The sequence below is a fragment of the Grammomys surdaster genome, unplaced genomic scaffold (genome assembly GCF_004785775.1).
Source record: "Grammomys surdaster isolate TR1022 unplaced genomic scaffold, NIH_TR_1.0 126176, whole genome shotgun sequence".
NCBI classification, from domain to species: domain Eukaryota; kingdom Metazoa; phylum Chordata; class Mammalia; order Rodentia; family Muridae; genus Grammomys; species Grammomys surdaster.
In genome coordinates this window covers 3461289-3488186 of record NW_021620983.1, presented here as the reverse complement: position 1 = coordinate 3488186, position 26898 = coordinate 3461289, and the positions used below count along the sequence as shown (strand labels likewise).

The 26898-nt window shown below is 45.2% G+C and overlaps 1 protein-coding gene across 1 annotated transcript in view; it reads left to right on the top strand.

Moving 5' to 3' along the window:
* The window catches only part of Sspn (sarcospan), a 28554-nt gene extending 5520 nt beyond the window's left edge, over window positions 1-23034 (top strand). The window contains exons 2-3 of the mRNA XM_028757600.1: window positions 16020-16106; window positions 21514-23034. Of these exons, the coding sequence (XP_028613433.1) occupies window positions 16020-16106; window positions 21514-21879 (453 nt within the window). The 3' untranslated portion in view covers window positions 21880-23034. The remainder of the gene's footprint in view (window positions 1-16019; window positions 16107-21513) is intronic.
* Window positions 23035-26898: the final 3864 nt, after the last annotated feature.

The window sequence follows — 26898 nt, the reverse complement described above, 5'->3', positions numbered from 1 at the left end:
TAAAGGTGCTTCTTTCAATAGTGAGGAGACAGTGCATCCTATATGGTTTTTAACCCCTTTATGTGTGGATATGTGCCAATCAGAATGTCCACCCAGAAGGGTAGTCTCTGGAATCATCTGAATCATCTCAGTTCTGATGTCTTTGTAAGAGTAATTCTAGTGCATAGACTTCTGAGGTAATCAGAATAAGGGAAGTAACATATTATTTACCCACTGAGCTGCTGCATGTTCCCAACACATAATATATGACAACGAAGTCTGTTTCTCTCTCAAGCTTGTTATCTCCAAAGCTCCCATATGCACTTGACTGTGGCCATTTTAGAGGAACAGAGCTGGATACTGGAGTGCAGAGGAATTTTATTTGCTATTACTGCACTGTGGCTCAGGGCTCCAGAAATCTTCAGAACACTACCTCATCATTATCAAGTTGTTTTATCGTGACTCGAGGCTGGAGAGATGATTTGGCTTGCCGCTCTCTCAGACGAGCAGAGTTGGGTTCCAGCACTCAGGTCTGGGAGTCCATAACTGCCTGTAACTCCAGATCCAGGGGATCTGATGCCTTCTTCTGGCCTCCTAGGGACCTGTACATACAGTTGTACACACACACACACACACACACACGTGCACACACACATGCATATACACAAACACATGTGCACACACACACACATACACACACGCCCACACACACATACACACATGAACACATACACACATGCACACACACATACACACAGGCACACATACACACATACACATACTCACGCGCAATAAAATAAATCTTAAAAAAAAAAATACTTGGCCAGGCAGTAGAGTTGCACACCTTTAATCCCAGCACTTGGGAGGCAGAGGCAGGTGGATTTCTGAGTTCAAGGCCAGCCTGGTCTACAGAGTGAGTTCTAGGACAGCCAGGGCAACACAGAGAAACCCTGTCTCGAAAAACCAAAAAACAACAACAACAACAACAACAACAACAAAAATACTAAGTAGCAATAGCAACTATAAAAATAGAGGAATCCACCTACCGTATTTGCATCCTCTCACTAGACTAAATGACTGGGTAGAGAACTGACTTGTGTTAAGCTCCCTGTGGGGGTGGGGGAGAAATAGAGTCATTCTTATTCTGGTGTAGGCATTTGCAGATTTCCAGTACTCTGGCTGTCCGCTTATGCCTTGCTCCGAGGAAATGTCTGTGTTCCCTTACCACCATCACCACCCCCACAGAGCTATCCTTGCCATTTTTGTTAAGATTGCTGACTAATCAGCTCCGCTTGCCAGTGCTGTGTCCTGAGACAGCACATAAACAGAACGATGCATGCAGGCCACGCCAAAGCCATGCAGGCCACGCCAAAGCCATGCAGACCACGCCAAAGCCATGCAGGCCACGCCAAAGCCAGCCTGCAAGTTTCAGTGTAACTTCAGAAAAAGGGCGAAAACCAGTCACTGGACTTGAACTCAGTACCATTTCATTGAAAAGTGTAGATTATTTTGGGAGTCCTAGATCATGCCAAATTGAAGTGCTAATCACAAAAGCCAGTCAGAATATGGTGCTGGATGGGGTCTCAGAATATCATGGTTATTTTATTCTCCCCCTGCCCTGCTTTTCTTGGGGGATGTTCATGTGCACAAGTGTGCATGCTAGTGTGTGTGCGTGTGTGCATGTGCATGCACGCCATGGCAAGCGTGTGGAGGTCAAAGGGCAACTTGTAGTTAGTTCTTTCCTCTGTGTGGATCCTAGAGATAAAACTCAGGGTTGGTGGCAAGTACCTTTACCTTTGAACCATCTTGCTGGCCATCTTTTTTGTTTTTGAGAAGGGGTCTCATATATCCCAGGTTAGCCTTGAACTTCTGATTCTCCTGCGTCTACTTCCCCAATTCTGGAATCATAAGCCTGTTTCACTACACCTAAGGAGAGCTATACTTTTGTTCTGTGACTTATCAGCATGTTCATGTGCGTGTACATGTGCGTGTACGTGTGCCTGTGTGTCCATATGTTTGCTCATGCCTTAGGGGAACATTTGGAGGAGTTTGATTTTTTTCCTATGATCACATCATTTATTCCATTACCTTCCTTCCTCTAATTCTTCCCACGAGCCGCCTCAAATTCCTGGCCTCTTTTCCTCTTATTGTTACATATAGGTATATACTTTGTGTATATGTGCATACATATATAAATACAACACCTCTGTTGGTATTGTCCATGTTCGGGTCTTGTTTAGGAAGCCATATTGTTGAGGTATCATGGGTGATGCTACCCAGTCATTTCTAGGAGACACATAGGTCACAGCAGATTTCTTGGGCCTCTGGCCTTTGCAGTTCTTTCAAGGTGTTCCCGGACACTTGGCTGTAGGAATTGTCATTGATGCACCCAGTGTGTCTGAGCACCCCAGGATTAGCTGTTCTCTGCGTCTTGACTAGTTGTGGTTTTCTGCAGTGGTCTCTGTGTGTTTCAAGAAGCTTCCTCGGAGAGGGGACGGGAGCTACACTTACGATGGTTATAGCTCTAAGTAGTTAGGATGAAGATGGGGTTTATGTTGCTTTGGTGACACGGTGGTGGTAGGTTTGGGGAGCAGTTGGTTTTGGGGAGCAGTTGCTCTCAGTGTAGTTACCGATCATGTCTTTGTCAAGTTTCTGTTAAGTTAAATATCAAACTGATCCAGCTCATGAACATGGTCGTGAGAGTAACCAAACAGTCTCACTGGCTGCATAGCTCTTACGAGAGAGTGAGCACGTGGGGGTGAGGGTGGGGGAGGGGCTGCAGCTCGGCAGGATCTGGAGTCACCTGGGAGATGGGCCTCTGTGTGTGCCTGGGTGGGGGGTTATCTTGATTACCTTAATTGAGATTCGAAGACAGGCCCACCGTGGTTGGCCCTATTCCCTGGACTTTGATCCTGAGCTGTGTGATATGGAGAAAGCTAGCCAAGTACCCGCAGTTGTCTCTCTCTCTCTGCTTCTTGGCTAAGGATGTCATGTGACCAGCCCACATGACCAGTCCATGTGACCAGTCCCTTCAATCTCCTGTTGCTATGACTTCCCTGACATAATGAACTGCAACCTGAAACCATCAGCCAAAATAAACCCTTTCTCTTAAGTTCTCTTGCTTGGGGCATTTTATGACAGCCAAGGAAAATAAACTAAGATTATCCTCAGTGTTCTAGAACTCAGGGGATCCATCCCTCGCTTGCTCGTCCTTATAGTTGGCAGCTATTGCTAGCAGTTTTTGACGTCAATACTGAAAGTCCCATCGATATTTTGATTTATAGGATGTGTTGCAAATCTCCAGCCCATGCTGGACTTCAATGTATTACAGCCTCCGGTCCAGGTGTGCTTCTGGGTGGTGCCCCACTCAGATGTAAGTCCAAGAACATCTTGTGGGATTCTGTTTGTCCTTCATAAACATCCCCAACCAGGCTTTGCTTTTCCTTTTTTAGTGCTGTTACAAGCCTGAACCATCTCAACACAAAGCCGGTCGGTCAGGGCCATCAGCCCGACTCTGTTCCCAAGTCAGTCGCTAACAGGGGGCACAACCACTGCTGAGGTTCAGGAGCCTTCCTGTGTCTCCTCTAGGGTGTGTGTGTGTGTGTGTGTGTGTGTGTGTGTGTGTGTGTGTGCGCGCGTGCACAGCCAGAAGTTGACACTGAGTGTCTTATGCAATCCTTCTCTTTGTGAGACAGGGTCTCTCACTGAACGTGAAGCTCACCAAATAGGCTAGACTGGCCAGTAAGCCCCAGTGACCAGTTTACCTTAATTTACCAGTTCTGGGATTAGGGACACGTGGCCTTAGGGACAAATGGTTTTGCTGGGCTTTGTGGTGTATGTTGTGTGTTGTTCTCACACTTACATGCAAGTGGCTTACTCACTGAGCCACCTCTGCAGTTCTCTTCTTTGGTTTTTAACCTAATGTTGATGTTCACCCATGTAACATCTTCAAAATTGCAGCCCCTTCTCTCAACCACGGACAGGAGTGCTCCCGAGCTGCCTTTCCCTGAGGTGGCAAAAAAGCCTCTAGGTAACTGGTTATCAGCAAAAAAAAAAAAAAAAAAAAAAAAAAAAAAGGTTGCTGGAGTACTGTGAAGAACTCTGGTGTCTTTCAGTGCAGAAATAAGCAGCTGTCTCCTGGCTGGGCTGCCCTCATTCTGAGAGCGACTGTGAGTGCCCTGGATGAAGCCCTCTCAGTGACATCTCACTCCAACGATGTTCTGAAGGTGTTTGATTCAACGGTCACTGTCAGGTTGCCATTACAGACCCCTTTATGATAAGCTGTTATCAAGGCCCTCTCTTGAGTGGAAGATGATAACAGGGGACAAGAGAAAGAGGGGAATTGCAGTTGTGTTAGCCACTCCGATAACTAGGGAGAATGTCAGCCCCTGGCCCTTCTTCAGTGTCAGGACACGGACTCTGACTGGACCTTTAGGCCCAGGCTGCTGAGCTGGTTTATCTCCTGCTCAGCTGTGCTGTGAAAGCGGAGGCCCTGTGAGGAGAATTGCTGGGGAGGAAGGCAGAGTGATGTTACCTTGGGAGGGACACTCAAGGCTGTGAGAAGGGCAGGGGAAGGTGTCATGGTAAACAATTAGAGAGAACTGTATGGAAGGCTGAGTTCTGACATTGTTCTCGGAGCCCCTGTCTCAGGAGAGCTAGTGTTGGGAGCCCCCGTCTCAGGAAAGCCAGGTTCTCATGCTGTCTGTCTGTCCTCTAGCCTAATTCTGAAATAGAGGGTCTAAACACTCCTGAAAAGCTAGTTTATTGGATGTTTATGGAAGGCTTTTGGTCTTTGTTCATGGTTCCGAGAGACCAACTATAATTTTAAAAATGAACACGCTTTTGGGTAACCAAAGTGATTGTGTCCTAGAACCCTTAATAAATAATTCCCATTCACTCATCACATCCAGTGCGTCACAGATTTTTCCATGCCGAGACCTCCCCGAAGCCCTGCTCCCCTTCTTTCTGCTTTACATGTACCTCATAAAAAGCCCTGTGTCTGGCTAGCCACGTTGTGGAGAGAGGCACGCAAGACAGACTGCCAGCTGCAGGGGACATTAACCTCACACTGAAAGAGTCTCAGACTCGAGGTTATGCTAACATTACTACTGTCTAGTGTTCACTTAGAGCTGGCTCATGTTTTTAAAGTGTTGTCAGTTAGAGAAAGCTCCTTGATAATGTTTTAAAGATCAAACAAGGTGATTTGTATTGATTGACTCTACATGCCGCGTGTTGTACTGTTGATCGATTTTCTGTCAACTGCGCAGTTCTCATGTCTGAGCCCAGGAATGTCAGACTTTCCGTGCAGCTGTTTATTTCTTTCACCCCCCCCCTTCCATAACCCTTCCTCCTCTTCCTTCGTCCTTCCCCTCTTCTTCTTTAAGATAGGGTCTCATTGGTCTGGACCTCACCAAATTCTAGGGCCAATCATCAAGCCCTAGGGATCTTCCCGACACCACACCTCTGTCCCAAGATTGTAAGTGAGTACCACCGCATCTGGCTCTTTCCTTGTAGGTTTGGAGGGAAGTGAACTCAGTCAGGTGTTCATGCTTACAGGTCAAACACTTTGCTGACCGATCTATCACTCCGGCCTTATTGGTAGGGATTCTTGTGGTTTTGGATTTAGTTTTTAAGAGAATGTAAAAAGCACATAAGTGCTTGGAGGCTTCAGCCGTAACTCAGACAGACCCTGGGATAGATGTGGGTTTCCCACGGAACACCCAGTCAGAGAGCCCATTGGCTTAGAGTGATGACTCACCTAAAATGGCTTTCAGACAAGGCTTTGAAACGTCCGTGTCGGGGCTACTGAGTCCTGGCTCGATCCTCTAGCATCTTCCCAGTTTTTTAGCAGAAATCTTGCTTTGGCAGAAGCATCCAGCAAAACTCAGAGTTTCCATAGGGTTTAGGGAACTCCCACTCCCTGATCCAGTCAGTTTGCACATTTCATCTCATCTGCCTCAGCTCTGTAGGAATCACTGTATACTATGTACAAAAGACAAGTCATCCATCACCGGAACAGCGGTGTGCTGGGAACAGGGCAGTATGGGAGCACGTCTTCCTTCCCACTCAAAAGCTTGTGTAATAGATCTGGCTGAGCACACCGGCGCACATTCCAGAGCCTCCTCATTGGTGGAAAATACTAAAGAAAAAACAGTTGTGCTTATTAAAAGTGTCAAGTCACGACGAAGCCCAGCCCTCTGAGTAGGACAGAGGGTCCACGGCTGGAAGTGGCAGGGACAGCCCTGTTTTAAAGGTTCTTTTGAGGCTCCAGACTCATTCCCAGCCAATCAGAGCTTTGATAGCAACAGAGTAGGTGACTCCTTTTCGCTGTCACTGCTGTGAGCAATACTGCCTTAAGAATCACTCAGTTTAAAAAAAAGACTCAAAAATTTATTTTATTTATTTATTTATTTTGTAAAGAGATATATATCTGACAAATCTGTGGGTGGGGCCAGGCTGGCTTTTGTCCTTTAACGAAATTGCCATATTATTAATCTTGATTTAACGTCGATGTCTTTGGACACTGACTTGGGAAAAGTATGTACAGTTATCGGAATTTAGCAAAGTGCCCATCACATAGATTCTCTTAAAGTGAAAGGACAAGAACCAAGGGCAAAATGGGAAAGAGAGGGTCAAATGGATGCCACTCAAGCTGTCCTGGCTGTCCTTCCAGAAGTCTTTTCTCTCTAGACCCTGAGAGGGCACACTTAAGCAGTAGGATTATTTATCATTTGGACTGACCTTCAAACAGAGACATATTGACCTATCTCTAATACTTGCTTCTTTTAAATGTAATAAAATATCTGGTGTGGTGGTGTACACTTGTTCCCAGCACTTGGGAGGGACAGGTAGGAGGGTCAAGAGTTCAAGGCTACCCTCCACTACAGAGGGAGCTCCTTGACAACCCGAGCTTCATGAAACCCTGTCAATTTTACAAACTAAACATTAAAGCATTCCCTCCCCCGGAAGATGTGGAAATACAAAGCTAAAGGCCAAAACTCAGACTTTCATGAGCAGTGGGAGATTTCTCTGCTAGGCCTTTCCATGGACAGCATCTGCTCCAAGGAAAATTTTTTTAAAAAAAAAATTAGGAAAGATAAGGAATAAGATGAGTGTCGGTCTAGAACTGCAGGTTCTGGAGGTGGATGACAGGGCATGGCCCGCCCTCCTGTCCTGTCCCATGTAAATGAGACACATCTTAGCAACTGTTCCTGGCTGGACGATTCTTTCACTATATAGCTTTGTGTGTAATAGAAAAGAAGTCACAATTCTGAGCCTGGTTTATGAAACTGAGACACCTCCCCCCCTTTTTTTTCAGGATTATAGTTAAAGCCCTGAGTTAAATGGCTGTGCCTGGTGCTTCCCATCTCTTCCTGTGTGGTTCAACCTTGATCCCTCAGGCCGGTTTTCAGCCTTTCTCTTGCTTGTATTTATCAGTTGCCTTGTGTACACTGGGTGTTCCCCTAAGCTCTTTCCGTATGCTACCCCTTCAGCAGCATTGGAAGCAGGGCTCACTGATGTCCTAGACATGATAGAACTGCCAGATCCAGTGCTAAGTCTTCATCTTTAGCTGGGTGGCCCATCTCACCATGGAACCATGAGCGGTTACGTTCCATCCTGTGCCCTTGATCCATGCACATCACATATGAAGCTGTGAGGTCTTGGGTAACATGCAGTGGACCTGTGCTGTTGAAGAAGGGGAGTTAGCACGACCCGCATAAGAAGCAAGTCCATTGGTATATGTGCACGGGTGCTTGTGCAATCTCTAACATTGGGCTTGTGGAGAGTTACCAGTTCTTTTGTTTTCCAGGCAAAAGTAACATTTAGATACTTATTACCTTTTTTATGTGACTTCCTTCTTTTGATGAGGAGAATGCTGAGGTCTTTGTTGTCTGTAGCTCTCGGTCACTGCTACATCATGGGCTGGTGGCCCCTTTATTCACTTAAGGACACTTCAGGTCCATTGAGGTAGAGGTTCGGGTCTTGACTCCTCACTGTGGAGTTACAAGCCTCCGAGCGCCCATGGTACACGGTGGGTGGCATCTCAGAGAACACTCGTTAAACACTGAGGCTGTGTCTAGGATGTGGCAGGGTGCTTTTGCTTATTTGCATATATTTTTCTTTTTCAGCTCAGATTTCAGGGTATGTTACTGGGAGAGACAGAGGTCAGGTGAGATGGGAAACAAACGAGCACCTGCCGTTCTAGGGCATCACTTAACAGTCTTTGAAACAGTTCATATACGTTAGCAAGTGTTACTTTCTTAGCAAGTGTTACTTTCTTAGCAAGTGTTACTTTCTCCACTGAGTTCTAGATGCGCGGGTCTCCCTGGCTGACTCTGATCCCCCAGTGCATCACATGTGCCTCACCCACCCAAGGGAGGAGCAGGAGCTGGCAGGCTCCACAGATCTCTGTGCCACTGGCTGCCAAGATTCCTCCAGGGAGATCCTATGGCCCCTACGGTGGCAGGGACAGTGGTGTGCTCTGACAGTAGATTGGTGACGCTGATCTTCAGGCTTCTTGTTGAGTTTTCTGTTCCATGTCTATAAAGCAGAACTACTAACAGTGACCTCCCAGGATGCTTGTGAATGTGAAATAGAAGCCAGTTGTGATGCACACTTGAGAATCCACTGCTTAGGAGGCAGAGGGGGGAGGGTCGGGGGTTCAAGGTCATGTTCAGTTGCAGAGTAAGTTTAGAGGCAAGCCTGGAGTATGTGAAACTCTCTGGAAAGCAACAATAAGACAAAACAAAATAATTCACACAGTTTGCTTACTGAGGTACCTAGCATTGAAAATTGTTGGTTCTAGGTCCATTGTAAAATCATCCAGGCATGGGCTTCTCCTACATAAATATTAAGAGCATGCCCAGTGACCACTTACACGGATACTAATTAAAAGACACAGTACTTGTAACAAACAGTGTCGACTTTGAGCCTGGCTATCCTGGCAGCACATTTGGGACCTTTTAATGGACTTTAAACTTGATCTCTGACAGCCATAGTAATGATGGCATTAGTAATTGCCAGCTAATGATACATCAACGATCAATAATGGCCTTGGGCTATATAGAAGGATTACCACAGGTGCAGTCATCAGATTCGCCACCACAACAATGCATTGTCACTTCCTTTTGCAGACAGAGGAACTGAGAACACTGAGAATCAGTTAAAGCCAGGCATGGTGGTACATGCTTGCAGCCCTGGTACTCAGGAGGTAAAGACAGGAAGGCCAGAGTTCAAAGCCAGTCCTAGCTACATAGTGACGTCCAAGCCAGCCTGGGTTTCATGAGATTCTGTCTCAGGTGGAGGTGGGGATTGTACTTCATGAGCAAAGAGATGGAGTCAAAATTCAAACTCTTTTCCCACCACGCAGCGCTGTAGCCATGTGTGCAGTTTCATACTCGATTTTCAACTGAACCAAGCAGTCTGTTCTCACTTGTTGAAGGAACCCTGGCTCAGGGTTTCGTGGTTTTGGATGTTATTTTTCCTTTTTTGTGTGTGTACTCATTAAGAAATATGAAGGACGTATTTCTGTGACTTGTTATTTCGCATCTGCCTAAATCTGTAATGAAAAATGAGGCTATATTACAAGGTCCCCTTCAAGTACTGGAGGTCAGGCTTCTATCCCCGCCTTCGTAAGATTAGAATTGCCACAGCCCTTCTATACTTAGAGAAGGGAGGAGATGTCAGGGGCATCCCTGCTTATACACTGAAGGCCTAAAGTCAGCAATAGACCTGTCATACATGTATACTAACACCAAGTCTTGGGTCTCAGTGGAAAAACATTGAAACAGATGGCTATAAGCTATTGTAAACAGGCAGCTTTTGTGGAAATTTACCAGCATGAGTAGTCATAGACCTTGTAACTAGGCAGCCTTGGCAGACAATACCAACTTAGATAAGGACACGTGAATCATAGGCAGAGTCATAGCGACCTATCCCCTGAACCTTCACCCAGCCGATACCCGGTTCTGAAAGATATCTGTATTCCCCCTGAACACCCACACTCCAGTGTCATCCCCTTCCCCACATCCTGCCTTTCTGTGTTTATAACCCCTGTGTGAATGAATTACGATTTGAGAAAAAATAAATAAATTATTAAAAAAAAAGAAAGGAAAGTGCGGCTATGATAACATATGCAGAAGCTGTCCAGCACAGTTCCATTGTGCTTACATTCTATTCAGTTAACCCCAACAGCTCTATCCTTAACAAATATACATACTTAAAAAGATGTCGCTGTTTCAGTGACTATAACATTGTGAAATGGACAAAGGCTCTTGATGCTAATCAGAAGGGAGCACGGTATTGGCTGCTTACTCCACAAGAGGGATGTGAGTTATCCCGCTGTTCGGTGTTTCCACAGTGTATACACTACCCACCGATTATCCACTTAGCAGACGTATAGGCTACCACATCAACTGCCATTATGGTATGGCGCTTATATTCAGATAATTCTATTTTATTTACTAACGACATACTGGAGTATTGACCCTGATAACTTTATTATACTATATTGCTACAAGTGTTGTATTGTGTGATTAATATGATGACATGCTTTGATGTATATGTATATATGTGTGTATGTGTGTGTGTGTGTAACTTCCATGCATAGGTAGATAGACAGATAAATAGAGATAGATAGGTAGATAGATGGATAGATAAATAGATGATACACACACACACACACACACATATATATATATGCATATATATATATATATTTGTAGATGGATGGTAGATAAGTAGCTAGCTAGATGATAGATAGATAGACAGACAGACAGACAGACAGACAGACAGACAGATACTGTCTGGTGTTGAGCATCCTTATGTCTCTCGTAGACAAAGGTAGAGCAGAGGGTATAGTGGTATTTCTCTTTGTCTCTCTCCTGTGTTCATCTGTACTGAGTCTCTGTGCTGATTGCAGAGATTCTAAGCAGCTAATAGAGCTTAATTTGCCAAATGTAGTAATAAGCCAAGCTCACTGGGTGAACAGATGCTCCCATCAAAGGAGAGGCAGAAGATGTGGTGGGAGTGAGTACGGGAGCTAAATCTGGCTGTCTCACGAAGGCCGCGGGCGGGCGTGCACCTCTCGCTCAGCAGCCTCAGTTCAGTACTCGGGAATCTGCCATGGTGGAATTTACTGCCTGGGAATGACTGAATGTGGCTAACAGCCCTGAGCCATTGATGGACTTTGCTGCCATAACCCCTGGAGACATGGTCCAGTTTTGGAAAGGAATTTTTGGCTTTGCCTGTGTGGGTGATAACCGTCTCATGTATCAGGATGACATAGCACACACGCTAATAATTCAGAGATACTCCCAGAGCCTTCCAGAATGTGGAGGCCGAAAGCTCTGGCCTGAGGTTGTGCTTAAGTAGTGATGAAGATAGAGGGGCTTTGCCTCCAATTTTTAAGGATTCTTATGGTATGAAGCACTAACTTGTCTCGTGGCGCCAACACTTTTATTATGTATACATTAGGAATATTAAAAATTCATCCTGCAATAAATGTACGCCTAACCTTTTGCATTCCGAAGTCTCTGGGGACAAGAGGAAGAAATATATGTAAAGATTTTCACGCAGACCTGAACACACTGTAAGTGGCCATTGATAACACATCTGTTTTCACTCCTCATAAGAAATGGCTCTATACCATGTCCCACCATCCTGATAGATTCCACAGAGACACTCAGGGGACTGTGTTTATGCTTAGACTTGTACTTCTCAGGATGTGGGCCCAGGACTAACAGCAGCAGCCTTGGGATTTGTTAGGGATAAAGATTCTGGGTCTCAACCCTGGACCTATCAAATCTTAAATTGTGAAGATGGGACCAACCTGTAAGGTGATTCTGAACGTTCTCAGTCTTGTCTCATGAGGAAGGGGCAAGGAGAATGGAGTAGAAAAGACCCCTCAGCCATGTTGACATGTCCCCTGTGATCCTGAAACCTTGATCCAGTAAGCAATGTTAATAGCTCTTTGGCTGTTTCTTATTATTTATTCTTCTGGCACAGTATGTGCTAACAGCTCTCTCGAGTAAGACCACATCACACTGATGGACTACAGTGCATTTATCAGTTGTCGAAAGTGACTCCGAATGGTTTACCTTAAATCATCGGATGCGGGCGACCGTCTGTAGAGATTTTCATCAAGAAAATGCAGCGAATAGCGGTGCCTCTGCTTTTGTGGGTGGTCCATTGACTTCATGACCGTAGACAGAGGTTAATTTTCTCTTGTTACAATATTGATCAGATGAAAGCACTTTGCATCCAATACTTACAGAAATAGAGTCACGTTTCCAGTTTACAAGTAATCAATGGGGCTGAGGAGGGAAGAGGAATAATGACCAGCATTTGGCAGGAGTAGATTGTATCCCCCAATAACCCTGTGTAGCAACTCTGTCAACAGCGGGAAGAAAGAAACAAATGAGTGGAGGTAGTGAGAATGTCACAAAACCAGACTATAAATACACATCGAGAGAAAGAAATGATAATAATTCCCATTTTTGCAGACTGTTTTGGGTAGCACCTCCTTATCGTGGAAAAATGAAAAAAAAATTTATATAAACATCTCACGGAGTTGGTCCTCCCTCCTGCTCAGAATTCCTTACCAGGCACCTCTGAAGTCCATCAGGTCAAATAAGCAAAGCCACTGTGTAGCAAGACCCAGGACCCCTCCTTCTGGAAACAGACTTGACATTCATTCCGAGACCGTTCCAACCCTACTCAGCTCTACAGCTCACAAGAGGCAGCGCAGACCCAACCCTGCACAGACAAAACAGTCTGTCTATAGATGCATATGTCTAAAAATAGGTTAAATGATTCCCCTTGTTCCTTTCCATTCAAAAGAACACTTCAAGATTTTCTTATCAATACAGTTTGTGATCTGATCTTTCCCAAGCATTCAGTGACATAGGCCCTGTTGCTTCTTGGCACTGATGTTCAGGCCCTGTGTCTTTGTGGGCTTTGTGCAGTGTGATACCACCAGGCCCACCTGGACCTTTGACTGGTCCATCAGGTAACTTCTTAAACACCTCCTACTAATGTCCACCATGTTCTGTGGGCTTCCTTTCACAGATGTGATGTGAGATCTGGCCCTATTCCAGGAGATTCGTGCATCAGCATGCCCTTCTCTTCCTTGCCTGGAAGCCAGATCACCCTGTCTTCTGGGCATGCCCACATCCTGTCAGCTCAGGAAGCAGGCCCTTCCTTCAGTCTGGCACGGGAACTCTTTTTTCTTTCCCGATGGCCGTAAAGCTTTCAGCTTGAGGAATTCAATAAATATGATTGTTCTAGAACATCCTTGTACACACTACCGATAAAGAGAAAAAAACTGTTAGTTATGGAAGGCTGTGGGTAAGAACCCTCAGCCTACTCAGGCTAACTTATTAACGTGTGCTGAGCTAGCTCAAGCCTTGTAATGATGTGACATGATGTACCAGATACTTTTTGTCCAAATTGGGTAACTTGGGCTTTTTTTTCTATTTTCACAAGGTTCTGTAGTCAGGCCAGTATTTCCTACAATCTTAACTGCTTCATATAGGTGCATGACAAACTTATCCTCAACCATCTTCCTCTGTGGGGGCTTCTCTCAGCCTGTCAGGTCAGTTCCACCAGCTGTGCACCCCATAGCGGACACGCTGATGACACCTCGGCTGTACTGCAGCCTCTCTCTGGAAGGCTGGGTCAGTCTTGGAGTGGTTTTCAGGTCAGTCTGTGGTTTTCATCTCTCAGTTCCCAGAGACACAGAACAGTACAGCACAGCCTGTGTAAGTTCAGTGGATGGACAAGCAGCGAGGCAGAGCTGTTGAATGTGGGCGGGGCATTGCTATGCTACACTGTGTCTCGCTGGAGGTCAGGCCTAGTGAAGTGGACACAGAGTAGCAGCTAATGAAAAGGGGCTTCCTGCTGGGGTGAAGGAACTGTGATTATTTTTAAGACGCTGGTCAGTCAGTCTCGAACTTTTGAATGTTCATGTCTCATAACAAGGAGAGAATTCTTGGCAATTGAGATCTCAGCCCAGCTTAGGGACAAAGACAACCATGTGGGGGCAACTCCTGATCCTGCTGACAGGAGCTGAGGAGAGAGCCCAGGCACGTGCTTCAGGATATGACAGAAGTAAGTTTAGAACATTCTGTCTGGCTTGCTGCTGCTGAACAAAACAAGGTCTTTGTTCCTTTGCTTCGATTCCACAGGCCCTCTGAGTGGGGATACGGAGTGAAGTCCTGAAGCCTTGTCAAACAGGTGCTCCGCTGGCTTGTTTAAAAATGCATTCAAAGACTTGAAAATGGAAACAGGGTTGGTTGGGAAGAGAAAGGGGGTATCACTGGAGTGGGAGGGGCAGTGGGAGTAGAGGGTGATTAAGAAGTACCATGTATGTGTGTAAAAACGTCACGATGATACCTGCTGTGGAATGTTAGTATTACATACTGATAAAGTAATAATTTAGAAAGCTCTTTCAGAAAGATCCTGCTCCCTGACTTAGAAACATGAGATGCACAGTGTCCTTCTCATCCACAATCACCAGGTGGTGGGTACTGGACACCAGGACTTGTGTTCTGTGGTACAGCATTACCTGCCTCAGCCCTGCTACATTTCCCATTCACATCTCTTCAGACCAGTGTGTTCATGATCCCAGTGATGTGTCTCTTTAGAGATTTCATCTGAGCTGTGTGTGGTGGCCCATGCCTTTAATCCTAGCACCTGAGAGGAAAAGGCAGGCAGATCTCTGTGAGTTCGAGGCCAGCCTGGTCTACAGAGCTAGCTCTAGGACAGCCAGGGCTACACAGAGAAACTCTATCTCAAACAAACAAATAAAATGTCATCTGGAACTTACAATGATCCTCCTGCCTCAGCCTCCAGAGTGCTAAAATTACAGGCACGGACCAGCACACCCAGCCTCCTAATATATTAATCTTGTCCAGATTGGTGAAATAGTATCTCAGTATCCCTATGACGTCACCAGACATCTCTGATTACTTTCCTGAAATGTATCTGAGGCCATCCCACTCTCTGTTGGAGACCCTGTGTCTGAGGCTATCTCACTCCCTGCTGGAGAGCCAAGCCACCTCTTTGTCACAGCTCTGTGCTGTATCTCCACCCTGCCTTTTCTGCTCAATGCCTGGTTACAGTTCTACTGTGGGTCTATCTGTTCCACTAGCCTGCTCTGCACTGCTTCATCGCTGGGCCATGGCTGCTGCATCTGCCTTCAGCAGGCTACCTGCAGTGTGCCCTGGGCCTACAGTATGGTTCCCTGGCTTCCCTTCCATCTCTAATAATATGAGATCATAAAACACCTACCTTATAGGGCTCTGTGACAACAGCATGAAGAAAGACACAGCCCTCGGAGGAGCTCCGGCTGCTGCTGGTGCCTCTTGTTGTTAGCAGGCTGTTTCAAGCCTTCTTTTTAAAGCAAACCCTCTATATTTTCCTATCAGACTTAATTTCTTTTAGAATTCTCTGAATGGCAAGTAGCCAATAATGCCCTGCCTTAGAGTAGTGTGTGAATTTATTCTGGCCTCTATTGGACATACACTAATCAAATAGATTAAATTTTATGTATCATTGTATATGCTCTGAACTATCTTTTATACTCCCTGGAGTACAGAGGAACTTAATAAATACTGGCAAAAGCAATGGCTTTACTATTTTAAAGCCATGTCCCATTGTGCTAGAGAGACAGCTCCATGGTTCAAGTGCCTCCTGCTCACGCACAGGACCTACCTGAGTGCAATCCCCAGCATCCAGCCCATGTTGGACGGTTTACAACTGCCTACAATTCCAGTTCTGGGGGATCTGACACCATTTCCAGGCCTCTGAGGACACTACATTCATGGACACATACCCACACATGGGCACACAAACACATCCTCAATTAAAAATAGTAAGAACGCATCTTTAGAGTTGTGTCTCACCAGTTGAGAGAAACACAAATCACGAAGAAGATGAAGGGCTTGTCAGCAGAGCCCGCAACTGTGAGGGACACTGAGCTGCGTATTGCTGGCCTCCTGGTGCCCAGTCATGTTTGTGTCCTGTGTTCCCTGCTGCAGGTCTGCATGGTGGCCTACCTTGGACTGTTCATGCTTTGCGTCTCATACCAAGTTGACGAGAGGACGTGTGTCCAGTTTTCTATGAAGGTAAGTTGTTTTTCCTGTTTTCAGAATCACTGCGAAGAGAGGAATGTGACTGCAAGCAAGAGAGTGCTTAAGGTGCTACATATCTGGTGACACCACAAACTCCATTTTCAGTTGGACAGAGCATGTTCTAGGAGGGTGTAGGTCCAGACATAGAGGTAACGCTAGGCCTTTTAATTAATCTCCATGAGTTGGGTTGGCCTACAACACATGAAGTGGGACCTTTAACGGCCCTTCAAACATATATTGAGCAGTCCAACAAAACACTTGGCCAGGGAACGGTGTCTCTCTGGGTGCCCATTTCCATATCTTGGGGTATTTGGAATATCACAACAATGAAACAGTCTCCTGTATGTCTCCTTGTAGGTGGGAGAGCTGAGACACAAAAGGTTCACTGGGTGTGTCCCGCAGGCCCTGCTTATAGTCAATGGGGAATGGCCAGGCTGTGCATGGCGTGCCTGTTGTATGCCATCCATTGCTATGAACTTCGTCTGTCAGGGGCAGTGCATTTGTTTGTAATCCTTTCAGGAGCACAGCATCACACTGTACAAAATATCATCTCCAAGGAGAGGCTTGGAGTGTCTCCCTCAGAGGTGGGGAGAGGCTTAGCCACCCCATCAGAGATGGAGAGAGATTTAACCACTCCCTCAGAGGTAGGGAGACACTTATACAGCCATTCAAGGGTAGGGAGAGACTTAGATACTCCTCAGAGCTGGGAAGCATAAGATCAACTGAGCAGTCCTGGCTGATGGGTTCACTTGGCACCATAATGAACTTCTCACCAGAATGAGAATGTTCTGTATGTTTCTCTTGTCCATCTGTAGTTGACTTTCTTCTTAGCATATCTTTGCCTTCTAAAACCAGGAGATATAAAGCCCAAGAATAAGTCGATAGTGTCATTTGAAAATCACACAGATTAAAAAATAGGATGTGCTTAGAGTATGGAGATGTAGCTCACTTGGTTGAGTGATTGCCTAGCATGGATAAAACCCTAGATTTGACCCCAGCACCAAATAAACAGGGCATGGTAGCACATGACTGTAATCTCACCACTCAGGGAGTAGAAAGCAGGGAGATCAGGAATTCAAAACTTCAAGACCAGACTCAGCTGCATACTGAGTTGGAGGCCAGCAAAATTACATCATGGGATCTTGTCTGGAGAAGGAGGAGGAGGAGGAGAGGGGAGGAGGAGGAGGAAGAGGAGGAAGAGGAGGAGGAGAAGGAGAAGGTTAAGGTTGTATACTCACAGATAATGGTATAAAAAGCAACGTGCTCACATTTTTTAACGGGTAATTGTGAGCCACCATGCAGATGCTGGGAACTGAACCTGGGTCTTCTGAAAGAACAGCAAGTGCTCTTGACCCCGGAACCACCTCTCCAGCCCTGAAATTCACCTTTTTGATAGGAGGTCTTTGGGTTTTTTTTTTTTTTTTATTTTTTTTTTTTTTTTTTTTTTTTTTTTTTAGAAGCAAGAAGTGAGAAGGCACTAGTTCAGACTCCTTTTCGGTGAGGTTGACCAGATAACCAGGCACGGTGATGAGAAAGAGAAAGAAAAAAAGAAAAAGAAAGCCAAAAACCTCACAAGAAATAACGTGCCAAGTCTTAGGAGATTGACCCAGAAAGTAAAACCACCCTAACCTGGATTTTTCTCCAGTCATGGAAAACACCTAGTCCTCCTCCTTTGCCTCACATTCAGTGAGAGCCCCAGCAGGCCTCTCAACAACTGTACCTTCAATAAAAAAAATAAAAAAATATATAAAAAGGAGATGGGGAAGAAAAGAAAGACGTGAAGCAGCCGTCAGTGCCAGCCAGGCTGCAGATCCCCACTGGGAAGACCTCATTAGCTCCATCCTTTCTTCACCCATGACAGACACTGACAGATAGGAAACTCTTTATCTGCTCCTGAAGGTGACCTTCAGCCAGGCTGCTGCTAGCAATCCCAGACATTCTCCATGACATCTTCAGTCCAAAAGGAGCTTCATCTGGGCTCCAACAGGGCATATCGGATGTGGATGTCCCCTGAGCTTCCCACTGCGTTTTAGGGGGAATGAAGGGGACCTTTAGGCGGGACTCATTACTGCATGGCTGTATTCTAGCCCCCTACCCCTGGGCACCCTGGCCTAAGCTCTTTATGAGAATTTATTGGGTACCTAGATAGACAGGGCAAGCCAGTGCGCTATGGTGATGGACTCTTCTGTGTTCTCTCTCTCTCTCTCTTTCTCACCCCCTCTCTCTCCCCTCTCCACCCCCCCCCCTCTCTCTCTCTCTCTCTCTCTCACACACACACACACACACACACATTGCTCTTAGACTCCAGAGACCACCAGCAATTTCCTGCTTTCTCCCTAGACTCTGCCTCTGGGCCTGACAGGTCACTGGGTGTGGACCCTCCTACCTGCCCTTCTGGGTGTCCCCCTTTACTGTGGGCTCTTATGCATTTATTGAGCCCTTGAAGGTCATGTGCCTGCTGCATACGCCTTACTGGCATTTCCTTGGGCTGCTCTGAGACAGCCACTTCCCAAGCAGTAGCCAGGCCTTACCATTCTGGCCAAGGGGGAGATCATTAAATCCAAACAGAAACCCCCTCCTCCCAGAGCCACCAACTGGGAAAGCCACCGCAGGTTCCAATTACAGCAGGGCAGGAGCAAGCCTGGGGGTTACATAAACTCAGAGCTGGCCTCCAGGGATGTTCTGCAGGGACACCCACACAGGCTGCTGTCAAGGTCCCAAGGTGACCCCACACACCTGCCTTCATTGATTGTTTATTCTTGTCATGTGGGCAAAACAAGGCGCTTGGTTTTAAAGTATGGGTTTTTACTGCAGGAGCCTGTTGCTGTCAGACTCAAGATCCAGAGAGGAAGGTGCCACCAGGTGCCACCAGCAGGTCTGATTGTGACCTGAGAGACAGGCAGCTTGCCTGACTGAGAGTCAGTAAGTGTGAGATGTCACTTTGCTAAGGGATGAGGGTTCTTTTCTTTTGTCCTTGAGCTGCTAGGTTCTGTATAGTTAAGGAGCTAGATCACAATTAAGCAACCTCTGTATCTGTGTTCATGTTTACATCCTTCTGCAAACCAAGTCTGTGTTGTTCCTCCCACATGACAGAACAAACAGGCAGCAGATCCCTGCTGGAAGATTCCTGGAAGTGGCAGTGTTCCTCCCTTGATGGTTTAATTCACAAATAGCCAGTAGGGCTCCTGCGCCCTTCGGCGGTGGCAAGACTCAGTCCCTGTAATGACAATGTAAAGTCAGAGTTACGGGTATCATCCCAAATTTACAAGTAAAGAAATACTGCTTAGTATGTACAATGGATGTGCTCCCCCTCCCCACAGGGAGCACTAGGGAGTCAAGCCTTAATTTAGGTGGCCTGGTTTGCTGGCTCGTGTTCTCATGGTCGTGTACATGTTAAATGGTCTTTGGGAAATAAATATTTGAGTCAAAATGTGTCATTTAATTTTTTTAAAATTATAATTTGTTATCCATTTTTTTGTGTGTGTCTGTGTGCTATGTGTGTGTAGAGGTCAGGGGTCATCCTGCAGAGAGTTGGTTCTTTCCTTCCTCCATGTGGGTCCTGGGTCATTAGACTTGGTGGCAGGAGCCTTTACCCACTGAGACATCTTGCCAACACTATTTTCTTTAAAATAGACAAACTTCTTATTGTCAGTAAATGGACGTTCCCAGTGGTAAGTATTATGAATAGCTACAGTTTAAGGACACGCGTGTGCATCTGGGCGTGACTGTGCTTATGTGCACTAGGCAGGGTATCAGTAGATAGGAGAACAGTCACATGGTCTATCTGCTGCTCGCCAAAACCCAAAGCTAAAAATGGTGTGGCAGAAGTTCAACGTGGGGGCTCTTCTACTAAGAGGATAACTACCCAGAGGGTAACGGCCACTTTAACTGGGTCTCTCCTGCTAGTAGTTGTCTGTGGCCAGCACAAACCGGCTTTTCATACCAGGAATTTAAATTTAATCACCAATCTCAAATGATTTCAGAATAGTCCATAATACTCTCAATATTCTAGCCATTTGCCTTACACAATATGTCCATATTTTAAAGTCTAAACACCTCACCTCTACATAAAAATATTGTCACTAAATGCTCAGGGGACAGGAGCAGAGCAGTCCTTTATAATATCACAAATTACATAAATCCTGTCTTAATAATGCTGCCATTTTGCATTTGTTTGATCCTTTCCCTCCAAGGAACACTAAACATGTCAAATACAAATTATTCCTGTTACGTTGCTAAGACACAAGACGTTTCAGCTAGGAATGGCAGTACCTGCCTGAAATCCCAGAACTTGAGGGGAGAAGGCAGGAGGATCATGAGTTCAAGACTGGCCTCGGCCACATGGTAGAACTACTGCTGGTAAGGGGTAGCTTTTGTCTTAGTGGCAGCATAAATCTTGCCCTACAGACTGTAGACAATAGTTCCAAAGCCTGTAGAACTGGCCTTTACCTGGACCTCATGCAGGTGGACCAGTAAGAGGTCTGTGAGCCCAGTCACAAGAGCGGCTCTCGCGCTATACAGTGGATCTTATTGTGGCTGTGTCAGTGAGAACCTACAACTTTTTTTTTTTTGCTCACAGTGTTTCAGACATAAGTAAACTAAAACAGATACGTTTATGTCGAGTCTGCAATCCCTTGCCAGCAGTTAGGACTTTAACCAGGCATGACCAGTCCCAGAGCTAACATGCAGGCCGAATTGTCTACCTTTTCAGCCATATTTTGTTTTCCTCCCAGAGGCCTCTTGCTCCGTGGTCTTGACTGTCATGGTTGTAGTGCCGTAGCTGCCAAATCAAGCACGTTCTGTTTTTTTATTAACCCTTATTGTTAGTTGATCGATTTGTAATAATTTTGACCAACATGGTATTTTCATTATAAAATCCTGGTTTTTGCTTTCATATCTCATTTTCATCCCGTGACTGGCATTTCTCAATTTTAAAGATAAGTGTGGGGTGCCCCCTGGGAGAGAGGGCTTGTTTAGAATTTGTTTATGCTACTTGCTAAATCTAGACATAAATAGCCCACAGACAAGCTGACAGGTCATTGCAATCCATAGGGAAGGCCAGGTCTGCATGACAAAATGGTTAAGGACTGTTTCCCAATAAATAACTCAAGCTGTCATGTCAGCACACACCTATGATCCCGGCACTTGAGCACTGGAGGCAGGAGGATTGGGAATTCCAACCCATCCTCAGTTATATAGTTTGGGGTCAGCCTGGGGTACATGAGACCCTGTTGCAAAAGTCAGTGATTTAACTAATCAGTGTGAATATCCATGCCTCGGGTGTTATGTTTTGAGGAGAGAACGGCCTTTGAGTGGGAGAACTCAGTCAAACAGTGTTCACTAGTTTGCTTTGCAGTTGGCCAGTCCTCTAGTAACAGGAAGCGTTTCTTCTCTCTTGCAGATGTTCTACTTCCTGCTAAGCGCCCTGGGCCTGATGGTCTGCATGCTGGCTGTGGCGTTTGCCAGCCACCACTATTCCCTGATTGCCCAGTTTACCTGTGAGACCTCCCTTGATTCTTGCCAGTGCAAGCTGCCTTCCTCGGAACCGCTCAGCAGGGCCTTTGTTTACAGAGATGTGACTGACTGTACCAGTGTCACCGGCACTTTCAAATTGTTCTTAATCATCCAGATGGTTCTAAACCTGGTCTGTGGCCTCGTGTGCTTGCTGGCTTGCTTTGTGATGTGGAAACACAGGTACCAGGTCTTTTATGTAGGTGTTGGGCTGCGCTCTCTGATGGCTTCTGATGGCCAGCAACAAAAGGCCTAACAGGTTAGCTCAGAGGGAGACAAGCTCAGAAACAGCACACCCACCGACAAGCCAAGATGAAAACCACAATTTTTTAAAGGCAAACTTTTGACAACAAATACTTTTTCATTCTCTAAATGTGTATTTTTAGATTTTTTTCTTCAGAAAACAAAACAACTTTTTTTGGATCTCTATTGTACTCTTTAAAAAACTTCTTTTGAGGACAGGAGTGGAGAGACTGCTCACAAGTGCGCTTGCAGAGAACTCAAGTTCAAATTCGGTTCCGAGCCCATGTTGGATGGCTCACAATTCCCTGTATCTCCAGGTCAAGGGACATTGGGTGCTAAACACACGCACGCATACAAGTGCACACGCGTAACTAAGAAAAACCAACTTATTTTTAAAGTTCTAATGAGAAACAAGATTCAAATTGACTTGGTGAACACCGAAAGGAAAAGAAAAACAGACTAGGAACGGATGACCTAGAGCCGGTGCTACGCTCTGGTGCTTATCCCTACCGCTCTGACATCCTCGACCTCCTCTGACTTCCGGTTAGTCCAGCGTGATGTGTGAAGTGGCATCGCAGGCCACTCCCTAGACTCTAGATTTTTCTAGCTCTCTCTACCACCTGCCATTATCCACGTCGTGTCTTTAAAAAGGTCTAAGGAAAGCCGGATCTCAGTTGAGTGCTTTTATTTTTCACAGTGGAGATGTCTTCAAGGTATGAAATGGCTTTAAAACAAAACAAAACAAAACAAAAACCTAGTAGAACAGGAAGGCTGAGTGATTCTGAACACCTGGACTGGGGTTCAGCCTTCCGGTTGCCTTAGCTCGGATCCACGAGTGGGCTGCAGCCTCCGTGCGGTCTGATTCACCGTAATTGAAAGGTGGTGCTGTTGCATTCTTAACGATGTAGAAAGTTTAAAAATAATTATATTATGCCTCTAGTCTGTCATCTAAAACAAATCATTAAGACTAATTTCCAGCTAATTCTTCATTATAATTATGCTCAGGGTTCTGTTTAATGAGCTCTGGCTGTTCTTAGGCAGCACTGTTGGTGTTAGGAACAATTACAGCCACAAGGGAAGAAGTCTGAAGATCCACTTTCCTGGAAACCAACCACTGAAAAAAAAATCTTGTAAAACATTAACACTCAGGTTTAAAACACTCTCGGGGGGGGGGGGGAAACAAGAGCATTTGTCATAGGAAATGCTTATATTAATAGCACATTTCGTGATATGTTGAAACTATCTCCCTTGACCACCAAGTACCTTTGATGGGAATTGGGTACTACAGGTGAGTCCTGTCATATACATGGACGTCCTGTGAAATCCTAGTAATGGTGGCTTTTACAGTTGACCTAGGGACAGAATGTCTCAAAGTCCTTGTATGAGTGATGTGTGCACAGTTAGGGTATTTAGTTTCAGTTTAGACTTAAGACACTGTACTTGGTTAAGCCAGGCTTTGCAACGTAATTGGGTAAAATTCCACCAGAGGAATGGGGTGGTGGTAGTACACACTTTTAATCTCAGCACTTGGGAGGCAGAGGCAGGTGTATTTCTGTGAGTTCAAGGCCAGCCTGATCGACAAAGAAAGTTCTAGGACAGACAGAGCAGACAGAGAAACCCTGTCTTGGAAAAACCAAAACCAAACAAAAACAAGAAAAAAGGACCGATTTCAGATAAAATTGCATAAACACAACATTAAGTTTCCTGGTACTAACCTGGGAAACCTTTAGTGTTTGTTAAGAATAACCAGCTCTGGGCCGTGGAGATAGCCCAGTTAGCAAAGTCCTTGCCATCCCAGTAAGAACTTGCTCCCATGTAAAAGGGCCAGGCATGGTGACATGTATTCCTGGCAGTGCAGAGGCAGAGACTGGTAGATTCCTGGGGCTTCGTCACCAGCCATCTTTAATGTACCGGTTAACTCCAGTCCATGATGAGAGAGTTTGTCTCAAGGAAAAAAAAAAAAACACTAAAAATAACCCAGAGTGGATAGCTGACCTCTGGCCTTCACACATATGTGCACGCATAATTGAGATTAACCAATTTCACATTGACTTGTGATAGTTTTCTGTAGAAACAGGAACATCGTAGAGAATCCAGGATGTCACAAGCTGTCCTTTCAAAGTGAGGCTGTTTTCACATCTGTCCCTGTTCACCCAGCCCTGCTGGAAGCACGCACAGGATATCTTTATCCAACAAATTCACCAGGTTTTTGTTTTTTTAAATGAGAAAAATTAAGACTCCCCATGCAGTTAAGTTGCGCTAAAGGGTAGAGTAATTTTAGCCTGCGGGTTTCTTACTTTCTAACGCAACCAAGAGTTGCGATGGTTTCAGCTTATAGTATTATGTCTTTGTAGAATGGGGATTTTATTCTTAAGATCAGATTATTCTTAACTCTCCAAAGAGGGAGAGACACTGAAAGTGCACAGAAGGAGCACAGCTAGATGACGGGACCCTTTGCTAGAAGCTCACTCTGTGCTGGTATGTGTAAGGATTGTGTCGCATGAATAACAAATGGCTCTGGGCTGGATTTGAAGTATTTTGACGTTGTGTTTTGCAAATATTGAAGCTTCAGTAAGGGAAACAGAGAAGGAGCAGGCGCGCGGCTTCTCACTTAGCAAAATGTTACACTTCAAATCTGTCGCAGAGCCAAGACGGTGACTGTGCCTTCCAAACCGTAGAACAGTGAGGTTTGCACAGCCCCCTTCCCGTGCCTCCTGCAGGAGAATTAAATGTATCAAGACTTTTCAAAAAGAGGAGAAACGGCCAGGGCTTGGCAGTACTTGGAATGGGAATACTGCCGCCTGGGTGTACAGACTGTAACCGAGCCTGCTCAACGGGTCTGTGCCTTTACGTGACTATCATCTGTGGCTCCGAGCTCCATCCAGATTGGTGTAGGCAGCACCTTGGAGCCATGCCTAGAGCATAGCTACTCCAAAGCCCAGAAACTGTAGTTAAGTAGCAGGTCTCTGGTCCCCCTCTTCGGATTGAGAACTCAGATAGTCTCTTCTGAGCACCTTCCGGTGTGTTCCCACAGCGAAATTCTGCTCTATATGTTTTTCATCGATGTCCAAGACACGAGGATTTCCTGATACTCCTTCACTCACTTCTGTGTGCATTATATCCGGGGCATATTTATGAACTTGCAATAGAGTCTTGATGAAAGTGATCGAGGGTTATTAGGAAGGGCAACTATGGAGGGGCTACTGAAAGACCACCAGAAATGAACTTGAAAGCTGTGTATCATTTGCAAACGTGAGCCGTGTCTTGATATTTCCTGGTGACAATCTCTGAACTATCACTGCGTGGAAGCCGTTATATAAATGTGCCACTGGATTTTACTCTCGTTAATCCAGAATGTGCTTTAGCAGTACAGTGTGAGTTCAGCCTATCTGATGGCCAACTGCTTAGTGTTTAAGCCACTGAAATGAATTTTCTAATTTTCTTGTCTCAAAAGAGCACTGCCCCTTTCAGAACTATGGGTCTGCGTATGGTGCTGCAGTTTCCTTTCCTGGCCTTGATCAGATCACGAGTAGAAGATGGAGTGTCTCTATACATTTGAGGTGGTTATTTTCAAAGGGTGTGTGCTTCCTTTATTAATAAACTTTTTAATCCACAAAGACACGGTGTTGAGTTTGTTTTAGATTGACCAGGTGGTGCTTGTGAACTTGTTTATGTAAAACTCTCTCCGGTTTGAGTTTGCTTCAGAAATACACATGGCTTAGAAACCTCGTTACGTTAAGTGAAATGAGCCAGCTTCAGCGAAACTAATATTGCATGTTTTCTCATGTATGTGGAGACTAGAACTTTGTGTGTGTGTGTGTGTGTGTGTGTGTGATTAAACTTCAAAGAGGACTATAAGGACTATAATGAGGAGGGTGAGGGGAAGGGGGGAATGAACGTGGTGACTGGAAAGAGAAGAGAGGCAAGAGGACCAGGAGAAGGCAAGTAGGGGACAAGGGAAAGGCAGAGATGGGATCAGTATGAATTAGAACAAAATATGTATGTTTTAATGATCATAATGAAACACATTTTATGCTAACTTTAAAAAATGTGATTTAGAAAAAATTTAAAGATTGAAAAAAAATAAAACAAAACCTGGCTTGGGAATAGACAAGAAGCAGCACACAGTAATACTGATTTAGTCCAGGCAGTCTATATGTCACACTTTACATTAGGGTAGAGGTCAAGGTTGTAATTGGTCTCCAGGTAGAACGTGAGCTGGAGGGAATCTTTGAGGGACACCTGGGATGCTGATTCCCAATTTCTATCAATCAATGTCAAATAAAGCTGACTGACCCTGAGAACGGGATACACATTCATAAATATTCCACATTTATATATGTGTGCACATATGGAGGTCTTCTCCTTAGATCTGGATGCAAGGGCCTCCTCTTACCAACTCAGAACCCTTGTAAGACTCTGTTATACTATGAGTGCAAATCTTACTGGTTAGTTAGGAAAGCGTCTGAGATACAGAGAACAAGAGATAAGGCTGTGCTTGCCAAGCTGGATTTCATTCCTGGTGTTAAAGCCCCAGGGTTAGAGGTCTGGCCACCATTTATTGCTGTGGCATTGGACAGCCATTTTGTTTTTAGTTTCTGCATAGCTAGTATTTAGTTTCTTATCTAAGAAACTTTAGTACATGCTTTCTTCTTTCTGTAATGATACAGCCTATGAAGCTCTTCAATGGCATGGTTCCAGTTCCCCACATCTAGCTACAGGGCTAACTTCAGTATAAGCTGGTCATTGTGAAGTATAGGACATGTGGTACCATGTAGTTTTAAGAATTCAAAGTGTAAGCAGAACTTGACCTGTCATCTGGAGAGGGCAGTTCTGGTACAACAACTCATTCACGTCTTTCCAGCAGAATTTATTATACACGTGTGCTGTGATCACTTAAAAAAAAGTCTGGGAACTTAAAAGCTGCTGTTTTTGTTCGGGAAGTTCATCAGAAGAATTCTTAATCCAAGGGATTGTGACATACAATCACATGACTGTTGGGGAAAGTAGAGGCTATGTCATCACTTCAAGA